The sequence below is a fragment of the Metarhizium album genome (assembly GCF_000804445.1).
Source record: "Metarhizium album ARSEF 1941 chromosome Unknown scaffold_9, whole genome shotgun sequence".
In the NCBI taxonomy this organism is placed as follows: domain Eukaryota; kingdom Fungi; phylum Ascomycota; class Sordariomycetes; order Hypocreales; family Clavicipitaceae; genus Metarhizium; species Metarhizium album.
In genome coordinates, this window is record NW_024467583.1 from 101986 (window position 1) to 123502 (window position 21517).

Here is a 21517-nt window from a genome sequence, read left to right on the forward strand (position 1 = left end):
GGCAGCAGGCGCACTGTGCGTATGTGGTTCTTGCTTCTTGCGGCTCCCTCGGAGTGATGGACTGTACGAGGAGGCGTCGACGATGAAAGGGCGGAAAGGGGGATTCAGCTCACCCTCCGATGCCCACGGTAAAGGCCCTCTCGGACCAATTCCTCCCTTCTACAATCGGCATCTCTCTCCCGATGTAGCTGCCTGGTCCGTCGAGAATCTCGTGCGAATGGCCATGGTCCTGTGCCGGAAAGCCATCGTGTGAATGGCCGCCGTCGTGAGAGTGGTTGTGGGGCATGGTTTTTTTTTTTGGTGGTCGTGTCTTGTGAGTCCCAAAAGTCCAAAGTAGTGGTAGGCAAAAATGATCTGAGGCACCGGGGAACGGGAACGGCGAGCGCGAATTCCCAATGACACGAGAACACCAAGAGCTTGGAACTGAAGGGAATAAATAAGAGGCGATCGGGGAGAGCGGGGCAAAGGCTCGTGTGTGTGTGCGCGTGGAGGAGGGGCTGGCTGCGTGTGCGAGATCCCAACGAGCTGGAGTGGGGAACTTGGATGGTCAACGCAGGGCCTTGGTACCCTACCCGATGATGGTGGTGATGGTGATGGTGATGGTGATGGTGATGGTGATGGCGATGGTGATGGTGATGGTAATGATGACGGCGGCTTGGTGAGACGGAGCCCGTGGCAATGAAACCTGCTGCGGTGCGTCTATTGCGCTCGCGACATACAAACGACTGCCTCGAAATACAATTACACTTTTCCCGGCATCGCTTGTCGCCTTTCGTCTTGTACTGCCCAGCCCCGGCACACGGCTAGCTTGCCGGTGCTCGTGACGAAACCTCCGAGACGCCCCCCTGACTCAAAGCCGCATCCCTCTTCTTGGCCATGTACTCTCCAATCTTTTCCAGCATGTCTTCTGAGAGCTCCGGCTCGCCCAGGGTGTCGCGTACTTCTCTCCGTCTCTCGTGGAACTCCGCCAAGGGCGTCTGCATAGACCTGGTGGCCTCGAGGCGGCCCTTCTTGGCTGCCTCCTCCATCTCCTTCTGCTTAATGTACCACGGCTCGTGGCGAGTTCTGAACCGCGAGTACTTGTTGCGCAGCTCGTCGAGGACCTGGTCTGGCATGGGTGGTGACAGGAGGCCGTAGTAGAATGTCCGCTGCTCGACCTGCTCGCGGACGGTGTCGCACTTCATGGTTTCGAATACTGGTGCTTGGACCTCGGGCCAGGGGATGACCACGTTGAGCCCGGGGACGAGCCGGTCCCACTTCCTGCCGTACTGCCAGCGGTCGAGGGACATGTTTGGCGATTGCATGTTGGGGGGCACGGCTTTGAGCTGGTTGATGATGACGTCCCTGGTGACGCCGATTTCCGGGTTTCGAAGCGGATATACGAGTCGTATCGAGCCGACCGAGATGGGCATGGCCTGCGACCGAGCTGGGCCATCAAACAAGCCCACGGATAGTGCCTGCATGAAGCCAGGTAAGTTGGTGAAGGGAGATTTTCTTGAAGAACAAAAAATTGAGCCGAAAAAAAAAAGCCACGTAAATTTACAGTACTGCCACATCAAAGAGAAAAAGGCGACATACCCTGTGGTGATTCTCCAGGGTGACAGTTCCATTCTCTGGATGAACATCCCTGATGCGATCAATCTTGCCTTTGTCAGGCCCGTCCATGATGACCACTCGGTCTTGAGGAGCAAGATTGAGTTGCCCAGCACCGCCAGCCCACGCACATCTCTTCTCAATCAGCTGCGGCCGTGCCTGGTGCAGGCCATGGTTAGTCCAGTCCTGTCGCGCCGTCTCCCTGAACGCTCCGTAGTTGTTGAATCCCAGATCTCGCTTCGGCGCCAGAGGCCCCATCTCCCAGTCCTCCTTCCGGGCCTGTCGGGCATCCTTCAGGTTCTGCCAGACTTCGGAGACGGCACTTCTCAGGGCTTGGCGGTTTCGCATTCGGTGGTCGATTTTCTCCCGCTCCATTTGCTGCCGTGCTCGACGGGTCGCCTGGCGCTGCGCCTGGGCGGCTCGCTTTGCGAGCTTCTGCATCCTTGCTTGGCCGTCAATTGACGGTGGAGGGGCTCGAGCAGCCCGGTGTTTGACTTTGTGTTATTTCAAGAGCAGTCCCTTCCCGCGGTGGGGGAATATATGCCGCCGGGACGCCTTGTCGAGCAATTCGGAGTCGGCGTGACAGGAGCCCGCCAACGTCGCGAGAACATGGAGTGGAAATTATTTGACTGATGGGCACGGAACCAGCCGGGCCGAGACCCCCCGGCTGTGTGGCGGGCTCCACGTTTTCCCACATGGCGGCCGATGGGTCTAGGGTAGGCATCGTCTGCGCAGCCAGAATACCCTTCTGCAGCCGGCCTTTGGTCTTTGAGTGTCACGGTGATGGTTTTGAATTTGGAATACCAGTGTTTGGGAGATGGCGCGTGGCATGTACAGGAACGTCCTTGTGAACAAGAGTGACACCCAGCACAGTTCGGCTTGGCTTCTACGATTGGGTATATGCTCCGCACCTCAAAGACAGCTCTGTCAGCTTGTCAAGTTGTTGATTCTCTCCCCGAAAAGAGTACAAGCTGCCGGGCAGCCCGTGGCCGAATGCGGCTTTTCAATAGCGCATGCTCGTGTCGACGGCATAGGCTGCAGCGGCCGCCTTTTCTGTTTTCCTCCATGGAAGCAGGGAAACGTGGCGTGGTCCATGGCAGGACAGTACAAAGCCCTCCCCAAGTCCTGCAGTCTCGACCAGTTACACGGCATCAAGACCTACGTACGGAGTACAGGACAGAGGCATTGGGCGTTATCGAACGCAGACATTGCGCAACAAGCAGAAGGGCAAATGTCCGACGTCCGTGGGATGGATACCGACCAACGATGATGTGAGCGTCATGTCGAGATACGGAGTACTCGGCAGCGTTGGGACCTATCTGACCTGGACGCGAGGCCAACAACTGAGGGTCGTCCCAGCTGGAACGGTGCAGAGAGAGCAGACTGCACTATATTACAATCGGACCCTACGATGCCCTTGTGAAACGTGCTGGATGTTCAATTGATAATCATACAAAGACGTGGTACCCACGTTGTCCCTCTCTCGCTCGGCGGACAGTGCTGAAACAGCCTGGCTAGTACCAAGCCCTGGAGCGCTCCAGGTGACAGTCATTGATGTTGTGAATAGGGAACCGGACCTGAAGTGGCACACTGCCCGGGGGGGGGGCAATGGCGTGTGCAGTACTGCTGCGTCGGCGCGGCCAGAACTGAGGGCGGGAATCAAACCGAAGTGCTCCGTGTAGCATGTAAGATTAAGCGGTCAGTCGGCGCGGTGCACCCGTCGAGCTGTCTCATCAAGACGCAGCTTTTGGTTGGCGATGGGCGGAGGGCGTGGCTTCTCCGTGCCGTCCCGCAGACTCCAGGAAGGTACAGGGTACTCGGTGCTCGGTGCTCGGTATCTCTGGAGTACGAAATATGTATTGTAAGTTTGAAGTTGCACGCAGCACGGCGTGAGGTTGGGGTTGAGGTCGCACAACAGTCTCTGCAGCGCATTTCGTACGGAGTACTCCGTAGTGATTCGGAATGGCGCAGCGTGCCGTGGTTTCTATCTCGTGGGCGCGCACGGATGGCATGTACACAAGTGCCGGTCTGAGGCTCTGGGGCCGGTTGTGTTGCATGGCAGGTCGTCATGTTGGTCCTTGTTCCCCGTTCTCGGCATCTGGTCCGGCGTTGAGGTGGGCAGCCAGCCAGCCCTTTGACGTACGGATGAGATGTGGTCACGGTGAGTCGGTGACTGATGGCTGGCTGGCAGGACTCGGGCCTACGCGTCGTTGTTGCCGTCTTGCGTGAAAGGACTCGTACGTAGGCCTAGCAAGTTCGGAGTACTCGGTACTCGATACTCGGTACCCGCTGACCTATGCCCAGGTCCTTAAGTAAGTACCCAGTACTTGAGTACTTGGCGGAGTCCTAGAGTCCTAGAATCACAGAGTGATGTTTGTGTCGTGGTTACCTGGTGTCGCGTGCACAACGGGTGCACGGCAAGGTACCGCACCGCAGGCTGCCTCCAGCCCACGATGCGGCATGCCTCGCCTGCTGATGTCACCTTTTGATTGCCACCTCTATTTTTGGGCCGCCATCACGGCACTGCCACAGCCCGCTCGCTCACAACCTCACAACCGTGACACTGTCTGTATTGCTCCCAACGTACGGAGTGGTACTTTGCCATCAATTGACTCTATTTATGTACAGTGCTGCCCCGTTTCATTTTCTGTCGTTTATTACTCTATATTTTCCCAACCTTTTGGGCGGCAGCACAAGGGCCTCCAAGGGCCAGTGTGAAACAACAGACATGGTTGACCAGGCTTCATGTGCCCAGGTACTTAATAATAAGTCATGCGATAGAGAGAGAGCTGGGGTGTTGAGGGAAAAAAAAAGAGCGTTTACATCCCTGATACTCTGCATGCCCTGGGCCTTCGATGGGCCAACGCCATTGATGAACAACGACCGAGAAAAAAAAAAAGGCTCGGAATTCCCGTTGTCTGCCCGTGTCATCATCCATTGATGATCCTATGACGCCAAAACATTCATAGTCAACAGGCGCGCCCCCCTGGAGTGCACTGTCGGCTAGTCCGCCCGACAAACAAAATACACCGTGCTTACTTTACGTACTTTAGTACTTGGCATGTAACTTTTTCAGGACTCGGCATAGGGGGCCTCGCGGCTGACGGGAATTTGCCCCCAAGTCCTGTCCTTGCCCGCTCATCTGAGACTGAAGCGCAACCCCGAACCCCTGTAACCTGGCTCAGCTCAGCTGTCCTCTCTACTCAGTACTCCGCAACCAAAGTACTTGAGCATGTACTCCGTGCAGAGCACGAGCAACACCAACGGTTGAGTCCGCAGAACGGGGCACAGCGATGGGGCGGAGAGAAGAGAAGAGCTGGAGTGTGCGCTGTCGGTCCAGATGTCCTAATGCCGCCTCGCTGATTCAAGGTGCAAGCAGTCAGGGCTGTAGATAACACGGTCGTTGGATGCCCAGTGCCAAGGTTAGTTGTGATAACTTAGGTACTTAAGTACTCGGGGTGAGGCATGTGAAGTTGCCCATGACCCTTGTGTCCACTGTTCACTGTCCACTGCCCATTGCCCACTGCCCGCTGCCCGCTGCTCATTGCCCACTGTTCGCTGCCCGCTGCTCATTGCCCACTGTTCGCTGCCCACTTTCCGCTGCCCACTGTCCGCTGCCCACTGTCGGGGCGGTGGGCCAGCGACCCGCCTCCCGTGACAGGCCTCCAGTGACTGCTGGCCATTCACATGCCAGGTGCCGGTGCCGCGTGCCTCGAGCTCCCGGACGCCGCCTGGTGAGTGAGCTGCCTGCCATGCCAGCAGCGGCGGCAGCGACTTCAGTGGACCTCACCGGTTCACCAGCTCACCAGCTCACCAGCTGACAACGCAGGCCTGGCCTGGCCTGGCCTGTCCACTGCCTGCTTGCCCCGTGCTGCCGTTCTGCCTCTGACGTGCGCCAGCCCTGCTGCCTCCTGCCCGCCCCTCTAGTCTGGTGGCAGCTGCCTCGCTGGTTCCTTCCCTCTCCTGCCACTCACTTCCTTCCCATCCCTTCCTCTGGTCCATACTTCCTACTTCGTTGCTCCTCCACCCCATCCAAAACTATCCAACTCCCAACATCCGCCTCCCCTTTGCCTCCGTGCATCTCAACAGCTCCTCCGTCCACGCCGCCGTTTTACCTCCCACCAGTCCTCAATCAACAACACACACCCGCACACCATGGCTGAAATCCGCCGAAAGCTCGTCATCGTCGGCGACGGTGCCTGTGGTAAAACCTGCCTGTTGATGTAAGTTTGCTGCTCTCCGCCTTTGCCTTGGCGTCCATCCGCCGCGCAGCCGTATTACCTGCACACGCACACACGCAACACCATGTGGTTGTATGCCCCTGATCCAAGAGACCGCCGTTTAGCGCTGCCATCCCCTCCATCATCATCGCTGGGTCTTCATCATCACCATCAACGCCATGCAGCTTACTCGTTCAATCAATTTGCTAACTGTGCATGCAGCGTCTTCTCCAAGGGCACATTCCCCGAGGTAAGGAATTGATACCACTGTGCTGCCTCCTCTTGAATTCCGCATCTCCAATCTTCGCCCCCCGAACCCAAAATCACCGAAAACGCGCAATCAGCATCCCCGAGCATCGAAACAGGATCATTGCAGCCGCCATTGACGTGGCGTCGAGCGACTCGATGACCATATTCACCCCCGCTGCAGCCCCTTTCATCCAACCTCCAACCTCAAGACGGCTCAGGCGACTTTGAATTTTGGTCTTCCCTGGACCTGTTTTGCTGACTCACACGCTTAGGTCTACGTCCCCACCGTTTTCGAGAACTATGTCGCCGATGTCGAGGTCGATGGCAAGCATGTTGAGCTGGCCTTGTGGGATACTGCTGGACAAGAAGATTACGACCGACTCCGCCCCCTTTCTTACCCAGACACCCACGTTGTTCTGATCTGCTTCGCTATTGACTCGCCTGATTCTCTGGAAAACGTTGAAGAAAAGGTACACCGTTCCAACCCCCCTCCAAATGTTCGATAGCATTTGACCCAAGACGATTTATGCTGGGGCTAGGCCATGGCTGGGAGCAAAGCTGATAACCAATCACATTTTTAGTGGATTCCCGAAGTCCTTCACTTCTGCCAGGGACTTCCTATCATCTTGGTTGGCTGCAAGAAGGACCTGCGATACGACAATAAGACGATTGGCGAGCTGCGGGCGATTGATCAGAAGCCTGTCACCCCCGAGGAGGTAAGTGTAATCAAAAAGGACTTATTCCAGTAGCCGAGAGGACCGGGGCTGCTGAGTCTAGCCAGAACGGATGGAATCGACTGCGAGTGGACGTGCTGACTAACTTGGTGCTTCAACAGGGCGAGGAGAAGCGCAAGTCTATTGGAGCCTACAAATACCTTGAATGCTCAGCCAAGACAAACGAGGGTGTCCGCGAGGTGTTTGAGCACGCTACCCGTGCCGCTCTCCTGTCTCGCACCAGCCGCAAGAGGGACAAGAAGTGTCTTGTTCTATAAAGTGGCCAAGTCGCGAACCCGTCTATACCGAACACACCGGACCTGATTTTTTCTGTGGCACGATGGCCCTCGCCATGTGATTGAATCTTCCAATGTAAATTTCAAATTTTTTGGCACGTCTGTTCGGATGATTAGGGTTGAAAACGGCCATGGATGGTGCAGGCTGCTCTACTCTGCTTAGGTTCTCGGAATTTGGAGTTTGATATCTCGTCACATCTGCGTCTTAGCTCCGCCAGTGGACAGTTGGTCGATTCGAAACTTGCGCCTGGATTCTCTCGATTTCCCCCACCTGCTACTATATTTGTGTATTCCCCTGAATCTACTGACGGCTGCAACGGCTGCGCATGCGAAGGATTTCGGAGCGCTTGAGGACGTAATGAGAAGGCACTCTTGCTTTGCCCTCTGCCCTCGATTCCACCACAGAAACGGAAACTACAAGATATGTGCGGCGGCTAGGAGTGCCTGGAAGCGAAGCGCCGATGACTTGTCAGATCTGGCAGGCAGACAGGTGGACGCCCAGTTTATTTTTATGTATTTGTCGTTGCGGAAGAAGGCGGGCCTGATGTTGGGATGTGTTTTGATTTGAGTTCTAGGGGCTCGAGGCGATGAATGAAGTGGCTGGCAGATGAAGGGGAAGGCAGGGTGTAAGTTGTGGATTGGTCGCACATTGAGCGGTGCCAATTCGCGGCGCGCTGAGGACTGCTACATCATAAATCTTTTTGTTTTCCCGTTGTTGATTCGATTTCCAGAGCACAATTGTAGTGTTTTACAAATTTTGGTTCTCGTCTTGCTTCTTTTTGGGTTGGCGGAGTGCCGACGGCACGTGTATGGCGAGTTGTTGCAGTTTTTGGGAGCACGACGAGATGAGGCAGCGGTTGACACGACGATGTTGCCACGAGGACGCGAGTTTGGCCATGGACGGACGGTTGGTTGGAAGGAGAGCGTGCACGATGTTCAATCTAGCGACTAAGAGCTGTTCCGAGGCCCAGCCGCCCGCGCACCCAGGCAAGTAACTAGCACTCCGTAGAGTCCCGCCGGCCAAACCAGCCGCGTCACTGAAGCTGGATGCAATCGACGAATGTACCCGTGACGGAGCCGGAAACGCCGCCCGTCAGGTGCACACACGTAAGTACTTGGCAAAGTACTTGGCATCTAGGCACACAGATAGGTAGGTTAAGTACTTAGGTAGGTACCCCCGGCCGCACTCGGTACATGGACGCCGCAAGCCGTTGGACGCCGTCATCTCGTGGCTCACGGGGGGGGGGAGAGACGCCGTCACGGAGCGCATCTAGTTGGGACAGGTCTGGCCGACCGAGCACGCGTCTGGTGAGCTTGACTGACTGGACTGGACGGAGGGCGGATAGAAGGAAGGGAAGGGCGGGGGGACTTACGGCGCCGCAGGAGGAGCAGGTTTTGGAGCCGCCGGGGATGCTGGCGCTGCACTTGGGGCAGGAGGAGTGGTTGAGGGTGATGGGCGGCATGGTGCTTGGGTTTTGGACACGTATATATGCGTTGTGTTTGAGTGTTGCGTGTTGCGTGTTGTGTGTTGTGTATGTTGGCCGTGTGAGGTTTGCAAATGCAGAGGCGGTGGTTCGTTGATTGTCGGGGAGGAGGCTGGAAGTAGTTGCCCAAGCACTCGAGTAGGTAGGTTACTTAAGGTACCTGGTGTTCAAGTCGGAGCGGGGCGGGGTCGGCTGGTTGGGGGGCATGACCGCCGACCGGCGACGATGCGGGGTCGGCTGGGGGCTGGGGGTACGGAGTAACTACGGGGTTCCTCGACCTTGGCTCACGCGTACGGTCCACTGTCGCGTCGTGTCCGTGTCATCCATGGTTACGTAGGTAATTAACGATTAATTACATGTACATGTCCCGCCGCAACGTCATACACACCGAGTCGCCTCGTCGGACCCTGCCCGAGTTAGAACGCAACCGGGACTTGCGAGGCGTGCGCAACGTGCAACAGGCGGGGGACTCACCGTGAATCATCTTGTCGACTGCCTGGACCACGCTGATCACCATGACGGCCACGCCAAACGCCACGACCACGCATGCCACGTACGTGCGCCAGCTCTTGGTCGTGAGCTTGACGTAGCACATGGGCGGCAGTATGTACGCCATGGCAACGGCGCTCGTTGCCCCGACGAGCTCAAACACGACGCCCAGGTCGCACGTCAGCAAGCTGATGCCCGTGGCCAGCGCCACCAGTCCGGTGCTGAACATGACGTGCCTCCGGATGTTGAAGTCTTCGTCGGGGTACCAGTACGTCAGCATCACCTCTCTGCAGACAAACGCCTCGAGCGGAAAGGTGGTCAACATGTTGAGCCCGAAGCAGAGGCGGGCGACGTTGACCATGCTGTTGTCCGGGGGGAAGTTGTTGAGGACGTTGCCGAGCGTCTTGTCCCCAAACGTGAGGAACCCTGCCAGTGCCATGAGGAGACACGCCATCATGGATATGCCCGTCGAGTAGTGCGTGACGCGGGAAAAGTTGTCAATCGTCGGCGTCTTGAGAGAGCCGTAGATCAACAACGAGTTGTGGTGACACACGAAGGCTGCTTGCTGCCCGTGTTAGCCTGCCGCCGACGTGAGCCGCCAAGGGAGAGGGACGAAACGCACCAAACGAAATCACGCCGATGGCCTGGAAGATGCCCCCGTTCACGGTCAGGAGCGGCGTGCCAAACGACCCCCTGGCCTCGGACGGCACGAAAAATCCCTGAATCACCACCGTCGCCACGATGACCAGCATGCCGATCAAGGCAAAGGTGCTCGCCTTGGCCAGTTTCGCAATGTCGCGGTACAGCGTCAGCGGATAGCTCACGCCCATGACAAAGACGGCTATGGCGACTCTCCTGTCCGTCAAGAGCCCGAGCACTGGTACCGCGCCCAGATCGGGCCAGATGGCAGCCAGCACGTGGGGGATCGTGTCTCCCACGATGACCCCAAACGCCACCATGCCGCCAAAGGCAAACACCCACTGGGCCAGGCTGATGGCCACGAGGCCGGGGCGGCCGAAGCAATGCTCCACGGTGCCCTGGAAGCTGCTCGTCCCGCTCAGCTTGCTGTTGATGACGATGAGGCAAATGGTCCAATCCACCACCACGGTCAGCCCAACGAGCAACAGTATGCCGGCCAGGAGACCTGCCTGTCTCAGAGCATATGGCTGGCCGATGATGCCAGCCCCAATGATGGAGTTGGCCATGTTCATAAAGGCCGACTTGAGTCCCGATTTGGGCCTTCGCATCGCCTGCTCCAGTCGTTGGCCGTCGCCGTCTGCGCCATCCCCAAGCGTGTTCGCAACGGCGACGCTGGGTGCCTCCATGCCGGTCAGCAGAGGCACCCTGTGCGCGTGGTGGCCGTGCATCTCCACATCGTCGTCAAACTCGAAGCTCTCCTCCGAGGGCCTCGCCCCCCCGTGAGCCGATCCGTTGGACACTCCAATCACGGCGGGGTTCAGGTCAAATTGCACTCGGCTCGACGCCCGTGGTGTCTTTGCTCGCGGGGGCGATGGTGATGTGTCGCCGTGGCCGTGGCCGCGGGTGTCGTGCTCTTGCTTGCCTTCCTCGTCGGCCCCGTAGACGACGACATCCTCTTGGGGGCCGTCGAGGTCGCCGTCGGCCAGCAGGCCTTGGACTTCCTCGTGCCGAGCCGGCTCGCCATTGTTCTCGCCCTCGGCCATTGTTTTAAGCAGAGGGAGTGCGGCCGCTCGCCAGAGACATCTTCGCCTTGCGGGCAGACGCAGGGGTTTCACCCGACCCCTTTGTTCTGTGCAGCGGAATGCGCTCGTCGGCGTGACCCTCGGAGGTTCGCGGGATGCTCGTCGTCGCCAAGAGCACCTGGGCAAAGGCGACCTGAAGTGTTGGATGTGGCAGTGCTCGTGCAAAGAAACAGAACAGACAAAGAGCGTGGTTGTGGTGTGACTTGTGACTGGGTTGACCGGATAGATGGGTTGTCAGGCTGAGGATGGGATGTGAAACCCATTTGGCTGGCCACGCCTGGACGCGGCTGCCTCTGGTCCACAAAGCTTGCTTGTGTGAACCTGGCTGAACGGCCTGGTGAGCGGGCTGCCGCTCTCAGCGCCCGCCCCAGCCGCATCTTGATTGGCCAGCCAGTGACAAGCCGCAAACAGCCCCGTTCCATCTCGCTACTGCGTGCTCCGTACCGGCTTACTAACAGATTGCTGTGGGAAAAAGGGGGCGCAACTGCAATGCCCGTGATACTACCTAGAACCCATAAATATATAATAATGTGCATGTGCTTGTCCCATCGAGTCATTTTGAATATGGTACAAATATACAGATCCGCCCTCAAATATCATGCCAGAACCTCGAGCTGTGGACTTCCATCGCACTCGCCTGCCCTTATTATTATGCCGCCAAACATCACCTCTCGCGCCCGTCTGCTTCACACGACGCTGCGGAAAATGAAGCGCCATTGTCATCCCTTACACGGCCGAAGCTGCCAAGCCCGCAAACAACATCATCACAGCTAGTTTGGCGCTTTGCCACGAGCTCGCGCCTGATGCCGCAGACTTTGTCGATTCCGTTGACCTGGCAGGAGCACTGCGAGATGCGGCAGAGCCAGTTTCGTGGCCGCTCAGACCAAGTCTTGGTGGCTGGGACTGTGTGAAAGAGTCAGACTGAGATGTCACACCAGTAGCCAGTGACGTTGCAGTAACAGCCGTCGGACCTACAGTTGTCGACGTCGGCGGACTGCTGCCGCTGCTGGGCATGGAGCTCGACCCGCCCTTGGAGTCAGCTGGAACCGCAAACCCAACGCGCTTCTGGTCAACATCAAAAACTGCGTAGACGTTCTTGAGAAATGTGTCGCCGAGGAGCCATGCCCCGCCAACAACCTCGTGACCATAAATGTTGCTGGTACAATTGCCCGAGGTGTCCTTTGGTGATATCCAGTCCTCGGCAGAGATCTCGTAGTCGACTCCGGAGAAGGTGACTTTCAGTGGCTTGTTGCTGTCGCAGGGAACAGTGTAGGTCAATCCGTCAGGACTCGAGGATCCCGGAATTGTATCGTGAATCTTCTTGGCCAAACTAGGAGGGCCAAAGATGAATGAAGTGCCAGTGTCAATGTAGCTCAGAACGCCCCCAGCACCTGCTTTTTTGCCATCGTAGGCCATGTCGTCCATCTGCACAGCCCAGTCACCATTTTTTGAGCCGACCGAGGTGAAGCTTATATCCCCTGTATACTTGCTGGGATTTGTCGACCCAAACTTGATCTCGCCATCGTTCGACCGGTCTGATGCCCGATTGAGGTGGATGCTAAACAAATTCTTGTCGAGCCTCTTGCCCTCCGCCACTGCCTTCATGAAGTTGTCGGTGTCGCCCTGTGTCATCGACATGCCGAGAATGCCGTCGAATGCAAAGCGCGAAAACACACTCGACGTCTTTGAGGCCTGACCAAAGGTGTACCTCAAACTGATGCCCGCAACACTGATTGTATCGGTAGTGAGGTCGCCTTGGACCGTTCCAGAGCCGTACGAGACGGAGAAAGATTTGCCCGTATTGGTAAACGTGCTGGAATCAGCTTGACCAAACAGTGTGTGCGTGGAGCAAGGTGTGTCGGTGCAGCCCGATCCCATTACCCAGGTTGATCCAGCCCCGGTGTCGACGAGCAGGTACATCTGCTTTCCCTTGGATCCCACGCCTGCTTTTACAAAATATGAATAGTCCGTTCCGTCCTGGCTGATTCCGGCAGTCATGGCTTCGCCTGATTCCGCGGCCTCCATGACTTTGTATTGACTCTGTCTCTTTTCCATGGTATCGACTGGCGTTCCAGAACGAGCATGCTTGAACTTACCCTTGAGCCAGGCAGCCTGCTCGGCGGCTAGCTGAGCAGGAGAGTCACTCCCCTGTTCCACGGATTAGCATTACGCAGCCTCAGAATTAATGAAGCTGCTAGGCACCGGAATTGGAATAGCTACCGACCTGCGGTTTCCTCTTCTCGATTTTCAATGTCAAGCCATCTCGGGCCTGCCCTTCAGCCGTACTTCTTCTGGCTTGGCCGGCTGGGGTGCGATGCTCCTCTTCTTCGCGCCATACGGGCGTGTAGGGGTAGAAGGCAGATGCCGACAGGGGCCATAACGCCAGTTGCAGCAGGAGCACAGCTGGTATCATGATGAGATAGTTGTGTGAGACTGTCAAATGTTGTGCGATATTGGTCTACCCTCGGTAGGTCGGCAAGGTCGGCCACGGTCCGAAAGGCACAGGTGGCAATTGGCGAGCAGTCGTGGTACGAGGCAGGTCCCAGTCCAATCATTCAAGAAGCGAGGTCGGGGGTCAGAGAGAGAGAATGCAAGTTCCGGCAGCGAGTAGCGGATAGCGTTCAGAAGATGCAGAGGGTTAGGCAATTACAAGTGATCATGAAGCATCGCAAGCCGCAATGTGATGGAAGAAGCCAATGAAGCGTCTCCGAACATGGAACGCCGAAAATGTGTATGAACAACAGCGAGTCCGCCGAAACACCGGGCTGTTGCCGATATGTAAATCCCCGAGAAATCAGCGACGGGAGGAGACAACGCCGTCCAAATTCAAATATGATGAGAGTGATGGGCGAACAAATGAGAAATGGGCCATGTACTGGAGCAGATGGGTTGGTTCTGCCCTTGGCCCAATGAGAAAAGTACAACGAAACTCGAAACGAGAACAGAAAGCCCGCGTGAATGCTGAAGAGAGAGAGCCAATATACACAACGAGAAGAGGCCGCGAAGGTGTTGAAAAAGTCTAAACAAGAAGATGCATTAATGAGCGAGGTTGGAGACGGCGAAGTTCAGGTGTCGTCGGTGGGCACGATATTGGATGTTGGATATTGGATGTTGAGGATACCGACCCGAGGGGAGAGATGGAGCTGGAGCTGGAGCTGGAGCAGGCAGGGGTCAGGTCAGGCAGGTACCGAGTACCGCTTTGTGAACTTTGGAAAGGAGATGGTTGCTGGCCTGCGAGGCACATCGATTGGGAGCAGCGCCAATCCCTTCCCATCTTGGCGCCCGACGTAGCGGTAAGTTGTAACGGTACTCCGTAGGAGAGCGAGTGCTACTCCGTACGAGGCCATGATTGAATGGGTTGACGACTTCCTCTTCTCCTGTCCAGACTCCAGAGAACATGTGGGGGGAATGCCAGCGATTGGCCGGGTTGGCTGGGCTAAAAGAGTCTCAAGTTGTCAACCAGTCTCAGCCCAGTGCTGCCTGTCTGGTAACGTTACTGGCTGCTCCGTACCGTACATACGCACACGCACTCCGTACTAGACTAGCCAGCACTAGCAAGTAGTACGGAGTAATAGTTTTGATGCCGACTGCGACGAATTGCAGCCGCTCAAGGATCCTTGATGGGAAGAAACATAGAAGGGACGACAGCCCGGCGTTGCGGGTCGAGGCCTCGAGATGGAGGAACAATGACTCGTGCCATCTACGGGTACTGCCAAGAAGTAAAGAAGTACCTAGGTACTTAAGTACGTAGCTACTTAAGGTAACTCGGTACTTGCTTTAGTACTCAAGTTGAGTACTTGAGGGTACTTGCGCCTACAGATAGCCCTACTCTCTGTGCTCTGTACCCTCAAAGACACTTACCCAGGTCTTTGATCTTCGGGGAGATGCTGCGCAGTGCGGAGTACATGCAGCCTGCTTACTTATACTTGGTCATTCATCCCACATTACCCACCCTGGCCAGCGGCTAGTTAATTGCATCTGAAGTCCAGGCTCAATCGAGTCATGATATTACTCTCATGTGCGACGTGGCTCTAATAGCTGGAGGCCATGCTAGCGGAGAGTACTTCTGGTGCATGTGGTTCAATATGCCACTGAAAGTGCCTTGTCAAGATGAGCGCTCAATTGAACGTCTGTACATTTGCCGTGGGGCGGCGTTGAAGGGATGGCGGCTTTATTTATTGGGACGAGAAAAATATATTAAATCATTAAGTACCTAGGTAGTTATCACGCCTAGTACTACTTGGGTAACCCCCGGGCGCAAAGTGGCTCCGGAGTGGCCGCTCAACTCTCGGACTGGCGATCCGCCGGTGGCAATGAGCAGGCTTGCTAAATACTACGGAGTACCTACTTCGTATTTGCTCCATAGTCCTGATACGCCCAGCTTAGGGGCCTGTTCATAACGAGAAGACAAATATCTCGGGACGCTGGAAGAACCTGAAAGCATGAGTGCAGCAGGCACAGAGTACTGGGTGCTGGTCGCCTAGGACACGTATCCAGGAACCATTGGTTGCCCATTTTCCGCTTCGGCTATGCAAGCGAATGTCTTGCGCAGCAACCGTGCCTGCTTTTCATGCTTGTGCGTGCCTAAATTGCCGCGCACAATTAGTTAATTTTGATGTCACAATCAGGAACAAGCACTGGCGCCGGGCCGCTGGCTGTGCATCGGTGGCGTACGGCATCACCTGCACACACCAAACCTTGAAACGATAACCCCGGACTGCGTCGATTTCTTGCGTCGTCAACCTTTTTTGCCCGTCTCCATCGGCAGATCCGTTTCCGCCGGGCCACCTTTGGCGCGCTAGGCCAGGAGGCCTGTCCCTCGTGGCGACACTAGCAAGCTCCGTCTGACCCTTGACCCTTGACCAGCCCTTACCCTTTACCACAGCGTTCGTTGTTGCCGCCATGTCGATCCCACGGCGTCTGCCGTCCGTCCGCCGCTTCAATACGTGTAATTTATTATGCAGCGTTCCTGTCAGGCAGTCGCTTGCATGTGCATATTCTCGTCGAAGCTCTTGGACAAGTGAACCGTTTGCTGGCAAGGAACACACCACTCCAAAGTCGACTGACCAATGAGTGGCAATGACCTTGGGCAGTCAAAGGGAAGAGCCGGAGGAAAGGGGGAAAGAGGGAAAGGGAGAAAGGGGGCAGGGGGACACGGATCTCTATGGCAGTGATAAGTAGTAGTAGTAGTAAGCACTTGTGCGCCACGACTTGACTAACGACAATAATATCAACACCATTGCACAACATATACATGACCATGACTCTGGTACTAGAGCGTTACGTAGTTTGTGTGCAGATCCTGCTTCAAGCGGCGCATGTATTGAGCCACGCGAGAGCCGCGTCGCCGCGTCTTCCAAAGTATCAGAAACGCCGCATAAACATTAACTTCATACTAGTTACCACGCCCACCATTCTTAGCCGCCATGCGGCCGTGGCTTGTTTCAGACCCTTCATTATCAAGCTACACCCTGAGCAGCATCCCGAGCCTCTTTCACGCCCAGAAGCCATGCCTGTCGCCGTGGCAAGCCAAATCCCGTTGTGACGCCAGTCCATTACTGCCGTGATCTGTCCTGCTTCTTCTGCCGCAGGCTTACGCGAGAGCACTGCCTCGGGCAGCTTCTCGAAGTAGTGGTGGTCTTCATTTTGTCTACTTGTGGCTTGAGGGCAAACTACAACTTGATTGCGTTCCCGGTCGCCGTACTCCGTAGAGCATGGTACATACGTGTGTGTAGATCAAACAAGCACCGCCGGTGGAATGCCACCGGCGGGCGTTGCCATGCACACCGAGAAAAAGACGGCACAACTACAGAGCCTCTCTCAACGCCCGTGGTTTGCACTTTCAGGAAACCGCGCTCACGGCCATGGCGCGTGTACAAGTCACCTGTCCGTGTGAGTGGAGGTTGATTAACCAGACAGCACCTTTTCTTTTTCGGCCGTCACATCGCCGGGAAACTGCCGCCGTTCCCGCCGTTCCAGAACAGGCCAGGTCGCCATTTCGGTCAACTTGTATTACGCTGGCAAGACGGTATCCCGACCCAGTCGGCAGCTCTGTCCAAAACTTTGGCATCCAGAGCCTGGACATGCTGAACGTCCTGCCGCACGTGCTGCCACAGGTCGACGAAACTGTGCTCGATCTCGGAATCGTCTCTGAGCGCCGGGACCAGCACGAGGTTGCGCAGGAAATTCCATACCGACTCCCCGCGCCAGCTGTACGTGCGCACCAGCGTGGCCGTTTGCCGAAACATGTCGTGTGCGTGTCGTGGCGACTCCAGCGCGAGGCGCAGCAAAAACGACCATCCCGAGATGTCGTCGTGGTGACGGCGACACCACCCGGCTGTCATCTGGACAAGGTCTTCGTCCTGCTGCGCGTCCCAGCAGCGTGCGTGCACCTTGGCCCTGGACGCGAAGAGGTCCCTTGCGTATGTCCATGCGTAGTAGTTCTTGGGGTGCCTCTCTGCGGCAACGTGGATGACGCTTTCAAAGTCGTGCCGCAGATCCATGGGTATCCTGGCCTCGGCGTACTGCCGCAGCAGCCAGTGCTTGTGGGCCCAGAGGATGGGCGACTTCGCGTGTCGATGGAGGTGGCTTGACAACAGGCTGTTCACGAAGTACATTTCCCGTTTGAGCTGTGTCTCCCGCTCGTTCGCCGGCCGTGTCTGTCCCAGCAGCCGCTTTCTCGCGTTGGCGGCCGTGAGGTGCTCCGAGTCGAGGAGTAACATGACGCTGGTGGCTCTGCGGACATCACTGGCGCATGTTCTGCCCGGCTCGTCCAGGTGGCTTGCGAGCAGTATCCGGCGAGCAACTGCGAATGCTTGGACGAGTCGAGATTTCGGTATCGCCAGGCGGTGGCCTTTCTTGACGAAAAAGGAACTCCCGAGTTCTGTCTCGTACCCCCTGGGCAGGAGCTCGATGTCCATGTAGGGACGGTATGTTCGTGACAGCTCCTGGGAGATTGCGTCGTATACTTCCTCTGGAGCGCCATCTTGCAACCGCCGCCCCAGGCCGTCGTCAACAACAGTCGACATTATTTCGTGAGAGAGATGTAGTTTGGGAATGAATCATGGAGTGTTGAAGTCGGCAACTGAAACGATGTATAGGGTAGCGCGGATGGGTGGAAACTGGTCCACGCTTGCATTACGTAGTTTTGGTTCTGAAAATGCAATCCATCGGGGCCGCGGAACGCCAGGGTCGCTTCTGTGGGCCACAAGAACAGACGTTGCTCAGCGACGACTCGACGAGCTGACGCCGACCCTGACGAGTCCTGTTCGACCTGCCATTGGGAAAACAAAATGACGACGATTCTGGTCCTCATATTTGCCGTCGAGGTGTTGGCGCAGCTCACCACCGCCGTGGGCGCGGCACAGATCAACAACCTGGTAAGCGATGGCACGTGTAGCACGAGAAGAACAGCTCAATGACACCACTCGTGGCAGATCTGGACCTTGATAAACTATCTCCCCGTCTCGACGTCTGAAGCCGCCGCCGAGCAGCGCAGGCTCCAGGCCGAATACCTCAGAGTACGGCGGGACTTGAACGCCACGAGTAGCCAGGACGAGTTTGCGAAATGGGCCAAGCTGCGAAGGCAGCATGACAAGCTGCTGGAGGAGCTCGACGCAGCCAGTACGTGCAACACGAGAACAACACGACGGTTGAGGGCTACGTGAGAAGACAAGTGCTAATCGGCTGTTGGGTCTGCAGAGAAAAAAATGGAGGCCTCGCGAGCCCGGTTCGACAGCTACCTCACGGCGATGCGGATGCTCGCCATCAAAGTGCCCCAATACGTGCTCCCCTTTTGGTACGGCAAGGAACCCATGTTCTGGCTGCCGTACGGCTGGTTCCCGTACTACGCCGAATGGATCATCTCCTTCCCCCGGGCGCCCATGGGCAGTGTCAGCGCTCCGTCGTGGCAGCTTGCCTGCTCGGGAGTCATTGCCCTCCTCGGCGAGATCGTCATGTTTGCCGGCGGGCAAATCTTCGCGCAGTCAAAGACGAGGGTGGCACTGCCGGCGAAGAAGGCCCAGAAGCCCGGAACGCAGACCGGGCACGGGTCGGAAGAAAAGAAGGCACTGTAGATTGTGTAGGAAACCAGACAATCCCGACAAGTAATTCACGGCAAGTTGTTAATTTTAAGGCTTCTCCAACGATACGGGCCGGGTGGTGGGTGGTGACGCACGGTGACAGCATGTATCTCTTTGATAATTTGACGCAAAATTCCTCATTGCAAAAATGCTGAGACTTTGTAACACGACAGAGAATGACCCTTGGCAGGGTACTTTGGGGGTCAATCTAGGCAGCATATTGACTCTGACGACCACGGAGAGGCCGCCAAAGCTTCGAAAGTGCCAAATTGCAGTCACGGAAGATGGGTCCAGAGAGCCAAGGGGGAACGGCACGGTATGACGCATTTTCATTGCTAGCTGATGTTACGGGAGTCGTTGATCGTGTCGCTGCGCCTGCATGCATGTGGTCTGGTCGTAGTTGAAGGATGAAGAGTTGGAAAGGCGGATCGTGAGGAGGGAGATTTTTCGGTCTGAAATAGGCTGGGCGTCGGCCCCACATACTTCGGGTGTTGATTGATGCGGGAAATGGGTACGGAGTACGGAGCCAGATAGACATGCGAATCTTTGTGCCAAATTCATGATGCAACCCAAAAACAATCGCCACTACGCAAATTCACAAAATAGCCAGAAATACGGCCATTCGCATCCGACTCAGGGTATTATAGTAACAATACAATGGGAGCACTTCATACGCTTGTGCGGCTGCTTGAATGCTGCCAGGACTCAGGGCACAAGACAACGTCGACGTTTCGGGAACGGTCGAAACTTGTTCCGGCCCAGCGGTCAGCCGCTCGTGATGATGCGAGGACGAGACGACGGGCGCTGCGTCGCCAGGCGCCTGTGGTCTTGCCGCAGGGCGCGTTTTGTTTCCGTCTTGACGTATTGTCAACAAAGGCATCTTTGAAGATAAGCGCCCGGAGTAACAGCCATGGCAAGGCTCGAACGTTGTCGTTGCTGATCCACGGCCACGACCAGACGACCAGACATGGACGCCAACAATGGGAGCCGCCGCAGCCGCCGCAGCCGCCGACGGGAGCCGCCAGCGCCAGGCACAGGCACAGGCACGCACCAGTGCAGCGGCACCACGTTGCAAGCCCCCCCGGCACGGCTAGGCCAGCCGAGAGCCGCCCCGCCGTGACGACACTGTGTCTTGTCTGGTGGGGAAAAAGCCAACCGGACAGCTTAAAACCAACCTCGTTCCACCACGCCGCCATGTGCCCGGGCTCGCATCGCGAAGCCTCTTCCAACAACCAACCGACCGACCGTCGCCCCTAGCCGCCGTCATGGCCGTCACCCTGGACACGTAAGCTCGCTCGCCCGTCCCCCAAACATCCCGCCCGACTGACATCGCGCAGCATCCGCTCCCTCCTCCTCCTCCTGGGTCCCATGCTGCTGCCAAAGGCGATATCGTGGTTTCGCTCCATCCGCACCCCGTCCCGCAGCCTCCCCGTGCAAGCGACGCCGCCCCGGGTCCGCCTCGCCCTCGCCCTCATCCTCGTCCTCTCGGCAACCTACCTCGTCAAGACGCTGCCGCCCTTCGCGCCCGAGAACCTCTTCGCCCGCACCCAAAGCCGCCTCCAGATCCCCGTCGACGTGCTCTTCACGCGCCTGGCCGCCCTCCGCCGGGACAACGCCCTCACCGAGGCCGACGCCGCCCTGCGCGCCAGGTTCGTCAACCTCGAAAGCCGCCTGCTGTACGCGCAGTTCGGGCCGCACGTCCTCTCCGACTGCCCCTTCTGCAAGGCCGACGAGCCAAAGACCTACTTCTACTACGCCCTGCCGGCCCTCCTCTGGCCGCACCTGGCCAACCTGGCCGCCGTCGCCGTCCTGACGAGCCCCTCCTTCACGGGGAGCCACGGCGCCCGGTGGCGCACCCTCGCGACCATTGCGTCCCTGGCCGTTGCCGCGCTCGACGTCTACGCCGTCGCGTCGTACAACCACAAGGCCAACGCCAGGGCGCTGCGCCTCGACGACGTCCATTTCTTCTACTGGTCCCTGCGCAACTGCAGGCTCCTCGCGCTGGCTGCTCTCGACGCCGTCCTAGGCCTCGTCTTGTACTTGTCCTCTACGAACCGCGCGTTTGTCCGGCTGCCCTGTACGTCGGAGCGCGTCGAGGACGTCACCAAGGCCTTGCTGACGGTCAAGAGCAAGCTCAACGCCGTTGGCATCATCAACAACACCGCCATGAGGGACGAGGAGCTGCGCAAGAGGTGCCAGGCCTACTGGGCCCATGAGGGGCACTTGATGAGGGAGATGATGGAGGAGAGGGAGGTGGTGGAGAGCGTGAATGATGCGTTGGGCCATCGCATCAACATTGACGACATCGCCAAGGATGCCGAGACGTACACCGACAGCGTCTTGGAGCCGTTGCGGCAGACGCAGCGAAACGAGTAGGGTAGGTCGGCTGGGGAGGGCAGGGCAGCATGTCGCATATTCCACACAGGTGTGAATTCACACGTACGTGGTCTCAGTGGTCTGGTTACGCATCATGATTTGCACATGTAAAGTAGGACATGGGTCTTTTTTCCCCCCACCCCATTTCTTAAAAAAAAAAAAAGAAGGCAACTGCCATGCATTCCCACCGTCGTACGTCTACAGAAACTCCACGGGAATATCCCAAATGCCCCGTGTTTCAAAGTTTGGCGCCGCACGCAGAGGCGTCTAGACACCCAGCGGCTCCCGCGCCTAT

At 57.1% G+C, this 21517-nt stretch overlaps 8 protein-coding genes across 8 annotated transcripts in view; 3 read left to right on the plus strand and 5 right to left on the minus strand.

Annotated features, from left to right (window-relative positions):
• MAM_04137 (urease accessory protein ureG) overlaps positions 1 to 286 on the minus strand; it is a gene marked incomplete at both ends in the record, with an annotated part of 1047 nt that extends 761 nt beyond the window's left edge. Inside the window, one exon of the mRNA XM_040822935.1 lies at positions 114 to 286. Coding sequence (XP_040678814.1) covers positions 114 to 286 — 173 coding nt within the window. The remainder of the gene's footprint in view (positions 1 to 113) is intronic.
• A 517-nt stretch (positions 287 to 803) lies between these two features.
• MAM_04138 (KOW motif containing protein) lies at positions 804 to 2034 on the minus strand (the record flags this gene model as incomplete). The annotated part of the gene is made up of 2 exons (XM_040822936.1): positions 804 to 1457; positions 1579 to 2034. 2 exons carry the CDS (start codon positions 2032 to 2034, stop codon positions 804 to 806), a joined length of 1110 nt encoding a protein of 369 aa, XP_040678815.1.
• A 3714-nt stretch (positions 2035 to 5748) lies between these two features.
• Positions 5749 to 7053, plus strand: MAM_04139 (Small GTPase superfamily, Rho type; the record flags this gene model as incomplete). Its single annotated transcript, XM_040822937.1, has 5 exons — positions 5749 to 5816; positions 6036 to 6063; positions 6335 to 6532; positions 6644 to 6778; positions 6898 to 7053. 5 exons carry the CDS (start codon positions 5749 to 5751, stop codon positions 7051 to 7053), a joined length of 585 nt encoding a protein of 194 aa, XP_040678816.1.
• A 1880-nt stretch (positions 7054 to 8933) lies between these two features.
• Positions 8934 to 10726, minus strand: MAM_04140 (Transmembrane amino acid transporter family protein; the record flags this gene model as incomplete). The annotated part of the gene is made up of 3 exons (XM_040822938.1): positions 8934 to 8962; positions 9030 to 9602; positions 9667 to 10726. 3 exons carry the CDS (start codon positions 10724 to 10726, stop codon positions 8934 to 8936), a joined length of 1662 nt encoding a protein of 553 aa, XP_040678817.1.
• Positions 10727 to 11491: 765 nt separating this feature from the next.
• Positions 11492 to 13178, minus strand: MAM_04141 (Peptidase A1; the record flags this gene model as incomplete). Its single annotated transcript, XM_040822939.1, has 2 exons — positions 11492 to 12913; positions 12990 to 13178. The coding sequence occupies 2 exons, from the start codon at positions 13176 to 13178 to the stop codon at positions 11492 to 11494; spliced, it is 1611 nt and encodes a 536-aa protein (XP_040678818.1).
• Positions 13179 to 16767: 3589 nt separating this feature from the next.
• Positions 16768 to 17793, minus strand: MAM_04142 (Protein prenyltransferase; the record flags this gene model as incomplete). The annotated part of the gene is made up of 1 exon (XM_040822940.1): positions 16768 to 17793. The coding sequence occupies one exon, from the start codon at positions 17791 to 17793 to the stop codon at positions 16768 to 16770; it is 1026 nt and encodes a 341-aa protein (XP_040678819.1).
• Positions 17794 to 18057: 264 nt separating this feature from the next.
• Positions 18058 to 18840, plus strand: MAM_04143 (CHD5 domain protein; the record flags this gene model as incomplete). Its single annotated transcript, XM_040822941.1, has 3 exons — positions 18058 to 18144; positions 18202 to 18388; positions 18467 to 18840. The coding sequence occupies 3 exons, from the start codon at positions 18058 to 18060 to the stop codon at positions 18838 to 18840; spliced, it is 648 nt and encodes a 215-aa protein (XP_040678820.1).
• A 1271-nt stretch (positions 18841 to 20111) lies between these two features.
• Positions 20112 to 21222, plus strand: MAM_04144 (uncharacterized protein; the record flags this gene model as incomplete). Its single annotated transcript, XM_040822942.1, has 2 exons — positions 20112 to 20131; positions 20184 to 21222. 2 exons carry the CDS (start codon positions 20112 to 20114, stop codon positions 21220 to 21222), a joined length of 1059 nt encoding a protein of 352 aa, XP_040678821.1.
• Positions 21223 to 21517: the final 295 nt, after the last annotated feature.